Consider the following 5,834-nt stretch of genomic DNA (forward strand, 5'->3'; position numbering starts at 1 on the left):
ATATATATATATATATATATATATATATATATATATATATATATATATATATATATATATATATATATATATACACACATACATGGATCAAATGTTTTTTTCCCCTCAAAATAACATGTTATATATTTCAGCACATAACTTTTTCGGTTACGGCATTATCCACTTAATAAAGAATTACTACATGGACATTTCACAGTTATATACTTTCTATTTACTGTACTTTCTATTTTCTAACGTTAGACACCACGTCGATGGCTAACTTAGTCAACAGGGTCACCGCGACCCTGACAAGGACAGGAAAGAGAAGTGGGAGAAAATAGATGGATATAAAATATATCTTTATGTTTACATCCATGTTAAAGTTATTTTAGAGATTTCTGACCATCTATTCGAGTTCATTTGAGGAGAAATCTGCAATCCCCTGTTGGAATCAAACAGCCAGTTGGAGATTAACTCCAAGCTCCTGTTGAACCAAAGAAATCATAGGGATTGTAGGTCCAAACAACAACAGTGACTCATAGCTACATTGAACAAATAATCAGCTGGCAGACCTGCCTGCCAGAGGGTGTTCAATAACAATTCTTCTCCTTTTCTCCTCCTCTGTCCAGATGGGATCAGTGTGACAGGTTTACCAATCTCTAGTCCGCTCAGGCAAGTCCTCAAACCCAGGGCCGAGACTAAAGCGGTGAGCAGCGAGTCTGGGAAGGCCGAGTACAGCCACGTTAAGGTAGGCAAACACTTCTCAGCAAACAGGATATACACCCTAACACTGGCAAGTGGCAGTGTTTGGAGAATACAGGTTCATTCTCACCCACCTTTATTTCGGCAAATGATTGGTATCTCAGTTGAGGATTCTGCAGAGACCTTTTGGTATCTCCCTCTAGAAATGGCACTGTGCTTATTGTGATGGTATCTCACAGTGGTTTAAGAAGGCCTCTGTTCGTTCAATCAGTCCTCAGAGCTCAGTGAAGGCATAGAGGAAAGATAGGAGGAGGATTCACCACCTGGAGCAGATCTGCAGGGGAAAGACTTACGTAACGATGTCTGATGGCCAGAAAGTTGCTGCATCACAAAACACCAAACTAGCTGAAGTGATGAAGCCTGCATTGTTACCTCTCAAAGCCGGAGGGAGGCTTTTATTTAGTGTGTGTGAATCATCATGAGAGAAAACAGTAATGTTTACCGTTAAGGTGGGCTGTCACAGCCTTTTCTTTCTCACTCTTCTGGACACTTTGACAGGATGATGACGAACGGATGAAAAAATGACTGTAGAATGTTACTTTTTCAGGGTCAAATAACAAACTTAGATTTCAACAAGCAGCAGACGTATAACTTTGGAAATTTCTCATGTTTTCAGCTCATTTTAGATAGGAAATAAATATTAAAGAAATATATTTTGGAACTTGGCCTCATATATGCATGTTATCAATAAATTAATTAATGAAGCTTTTTTTTTTTTTTTTTTTTTACAAAGCAGAGTTTTGTCCTTTGCTAAGAGGATTTTTCTATAACCTAAAGAGTTGAATGATTTTTTTGCAATATGCTGAGTTAACAAAAACATTTTCATTATATTTGAACAATTTATTAAATGGTCCAATTATATTTTGACAGTTTATCAAACTTAAAACAAAACTGGAACTGATTTTGTCCCTGAATGAATAAAAAAAAAGCAAAGTACTTATAATTCCCAACAAACAAAGATGAAAACTACCATTAAAAGACTAAAATACAGTGTCAGACTATTTGTTACTTTAATTTAATGGAGTCGATGCTAACTGTGATGAAACTCTTTTAGTGTAACTTTAAAGCAGGTGGCTCTAAGGGGAAAGTTAAACTGCTGTGTCTGCTTACCCATATTTACCCCATTGCTGTAAACCATTGCACCAACATATCCCAGTTCGTATATGACCACAGCTTTATCTCCTCATGTCATCCATTAGGTATAGAAACGGCGCTGATCATTCTGCCTCGCACACAACAGCCAGTCATGGTCAATTGAAAACACTAAAGCAATATTAAGCTCGTGACTTTAAAAACTTAACACAGCCTAACAACACACACAGCAAACCACACCAACTCCTACAGAAATGGGACCACCTGAAGTCGATTAACTTAAATTTATGTAGATTGAAGATGTCCTCTTGTTTATCAGCAAATTGCATTTTTATCTGATGGTGAAAGTATCTTCTGAAGGGAAGACGAGGGTCTTTAGTGTCATTTGAAAGACTTTCTTTGCTTCTTTGGATTTAATTGAGACACAGAGACTGAGAGCATAACATTCAACACAATATGTTCTAGTTAAAGCTTAGAAAGCCAATCAGGTTTAATTTTAAGCTCACTGTTTCACTGATATAAGTAGAGAAAAGTAATTGTGCTCTTTTTCGACTGTTTGTTTATAAAACTTATTTCATGAGAAAAAAGCCGGCTGAGGTGCAAACCAGCAATCTGCACAGCTCTCACCATTTTCACCAAAACAAGACTATGTCTGATTTCTCAGGCTGGGAACAGAAATCCAGTTTTTATCACTCAGACACATTTTAGTTGGTAAGACCTTTCATTTTTCTTTTTTTCTGCATTCACACTGACTTTTTATTTCTTTCTTGTTTAAAAAGACCAAAGCACAGCACTTAATTAGGATCCTCACTTTCATGATTTTCTATCTCCAACCTTCTTACAAAACACAATTTAAAACTACTGAGTTCCTGTTCCTCTGTTTTTTGCCTATTTTTTGTCAAATGTTTCCTTTTTATGCAAACTTTTTGGTGTAAAATTGCCTCCCTGCCAGACAGATAAATCAAATGTTTTTTTTTGTGTTTGTTTCTTTATAGTGGGGAAAATGCATTTCTTTTAGCAAAGTTAAAGTAAACCTCAATAAAACTGAATTATCTTTTAAGAATTTTCCTTTTATTTTTCAGTTTCGTTAAAGAATTTCTTATCTTAAGGCAAATCAGATAAGTTGATGATTATCATCATTAGTTACAGACTGGAATATTATAAAGCCCTTATGTTTATAAGTTTACACTTATTACTAATATGTATACTTAAATTCCTTTAGAAATATCACAATAATATCAAAGTATGAAACATGCATAGTAAAAGTAAACTGAAACTCCAGGATATACAGTAATAAAACGCCTTAGTTTTTCTTTTTGATGAGTTGAGTTTTCTCTCGAGTGAGTTGTTGGTTTTCTACAGATCCTCTGTGCTTGATAATGCAGTACTTTCCTTTCCCAGTGGATGTATTACATATTTGACATCAACTACCTATGTTGTGAATTAAGTAGCCTTTGTTAGAGACGAACGAGGCATTTTAATGAGTTCTTAAGCTTACTGGGGGCAGAGTTGGACTGGCAGCGGTGGTTTTCAGAGCAGAGTGCAGCTTTGGAGACAAGCTATATATAACTAAGCTAATTCCTTAAGGAGTTTAAAATCCACCTGAAGGCTGCATATAAAAAAATACAAGCACCTTCACCTTTAATTTAAATTTCTGCAGTGGAAATCAGAAGGATTTCTCCTGTTGTGTTCTTCTGTAATCAGTATTCTGGGTGCATCTTAGGTTTTCTTGTTTACCACAGTTTGACTTAAAACCACCGTGATTTAGCTGGACAGATTAGTAGACATGAAACTACAAAGCTCTGTGAAGAAATGTCCTGCAGTACATTCATCTATTTGCACTTTGTCTACAGAACAAAAGATATTTGTATTGTTTTATGTAATCCTCTAAGTCAAGTAGGCTTCTGTTTTCCTAATGTTATTGTTTTCCCTTTTAAAATAATTGCTTTACTTTGGAAGTTTTTATTGCTTACAGAAAAAAAGTTTAGGTGTTGCAGTGAAAATGTTTTTTTTTTATACACCCTTTTAATATTCAATTCAATTCAGTTTATTTCTATAGCGCCAAGTCACAACATGTCATCTCAAGGCACTTTACATTGATTCAACGTTTTCTATTTAAGTTAAACCAGTTGATTGCATCGACTTATTGACTCAAATTCAATCCCTCACACTAAGCATGCTTGTAGTGACAGTGGAGAGGAAAAACTCCCTTTTAACAGGAAGAAACCTCCAGCAGAACCAGGCTCAGTGTGAGCGGCCATCTGCTGAGGCCGACTGGGGTTCAAGGAGACAGTCAGACAATCAGAATATGATTATTTTTTGTGAATTATGTCAAGGTCTAGTTTTTTTTTTTTAGGGAGTACAATAGATACGTTTTCATTTCTGTGTCTGAGATGATTATATGATTCTTTTATAACTATCCCATGCTTTGATAGAACAGTTTCTGACTCATTCAGATGAGGACAGTTATTAAAATGTTTATACCTTTTATTTTTTTCCTTTTTAGAAGACAATGTCACAGCAGGCAAAATGACTAAGGCTAATTGGTTCTCAAGCTGTAAACTATTAACCTGTAACAAATCTGTGCATGTTTGAGTTTGCACAGTATGTTTACTATAGAACCTTAGGCAAACAGACCTACTGATTAAATAATGTTTTTTTGTGCAAAAGCATTTTTTTTTTAGCATGTGAATGGGCTGATAACTGATCCTTTAGAGCATCGGTCGGCAACCTAAACTGTTCAAAGGGTCATATGGGACCAAAAAAAAAAAAAAAAAACTAATATTAACTAAGTTTTAAATAAGCCTTGTATGGCATCACAGGCTCTAAGTGTATTAGCCCACTATAAAAAAGGACTTTGTGGCCTTATATATATAATAAACATTCATGATTAAATGTTTATCCTGGACCAAATGTCACATCATGTGACTAATCTGCTCTACAAAATGTGGTGCTTTAAGTTTAAATTCCATTATAATAATAATGTATTATGTTTTGTTGCATTGATGAGATTATAGAAACACATTTGGTGTTAAATTTATTTTTGAGGATTTGGGGAAAATAAATGGAAGAAAATTGACACACCTGCATCAAGCAAAAACAAAGAATAAAAATGAAGATATTAAATTTGTTTCCGTTTCCTGCCCGTTTGAGAAACCAGTTGGTCAAACCAATTATATTATCGTTGTATTTTAATTCAGTTTATTTATTTAGCGCCAATTCACAACACGTCATGTCAAGGCAAAAAAAAAAAAGGCACTTTACAATCCACCACTTCATGTGTGCATCAGGGGTCAGTTTTGTTCCACCCAAAATATCAACATTTTCCTTCCTATTAACCGTTTTTCCCTCCAACTTTTCCTCGTTATCTGTTGTTTCTCTCAGGCCTTTCCTGCTAAAGCAAACTTCTAGACTCTGAGTATTTATAATCAATCAAGAGTGATCTGCAATCAGTAAAGGTGGAACCAATGTGTTTATCTCACTGACCTTTCAATGCCCAATGCATGCATCTGCTTTAGAGTCCTCTCACAGCCGCAGAGTACCAGTGGGCTTAAAAAATGGGGATAATGTTGGAACAGGATGGATGAGATTTTTTTGTGTTTTCCAACATACAGTGCATAATGAAAGTATTCACGGCTTTGCTTATGATATAGCCTTATCCAAAACTGTATTAAATATAAACCTTAAAAAAACAAACAAAACAAAAAAACACACAATATGCGATTATGAGCATTTGGAAAAAATACCTTCTGCAAACTGTTTATATTGTTCATGCTACAGATGTTTTTACAGCTTAAATAAGCAGACCTGTGGTGAATTCACTTAATTGGACATTAGGAAAACACCAAACGTGGAGTTAAAGGAATGTAGATCATGGTTTTCTGTAAGTTTCTGTCATGAAACGGGACAGATGGACCCAGTATTCAAGGTGAGGCAGTCAGTAAGAAAGTTCAAAATGTTTATTAACATAAAATAAACAGAAACAGAACATGAGCGTAGGG

The 5,834-nt window shown here is 35.1% G+C and overlaps 1 protein-coding gene across 3 annotated transcripts in view; it reads left to right on the forward strand.

Moving 5' to 3' along the window:
• Positions 1 to 5,834, forward strand: part of trappc9 (trafficking protein particle complex 9) — a 359,971-nt gene that overhangs the window by 144,950 nt on the left and 209,187 nt on the right. For all 3 annotated transcript variants that reach the window (XM_015382744.1, XM_015382743.1, XM_015382745.1), the window contains one exon: positions 609 to 727. In XM_015382744.1, the coding sequence (XP_015238230.1) occupies positions 609 to 727 (119 nt within the window). The remainder of the gene's footprint in view (positions 1 to 608; positions 728 to 5,834) is intronic.

This window comes from Cyprinodon variegatus, unplaced genomic scaffold, assembly GCF_000732505.1.
Source record: "Cyprinodon variegatus isolate N-32 unplaced genomic scaffold, C_variegatus-1.0 Scaffold265, whole genome shotgun sequence".
NCBI lineage: Eukaryota > Metazoa > Chordata > Actinopteri > Cyprinodontiformes > Cyprinodontidae > Cyprinodon > Cyprinodon variegatus.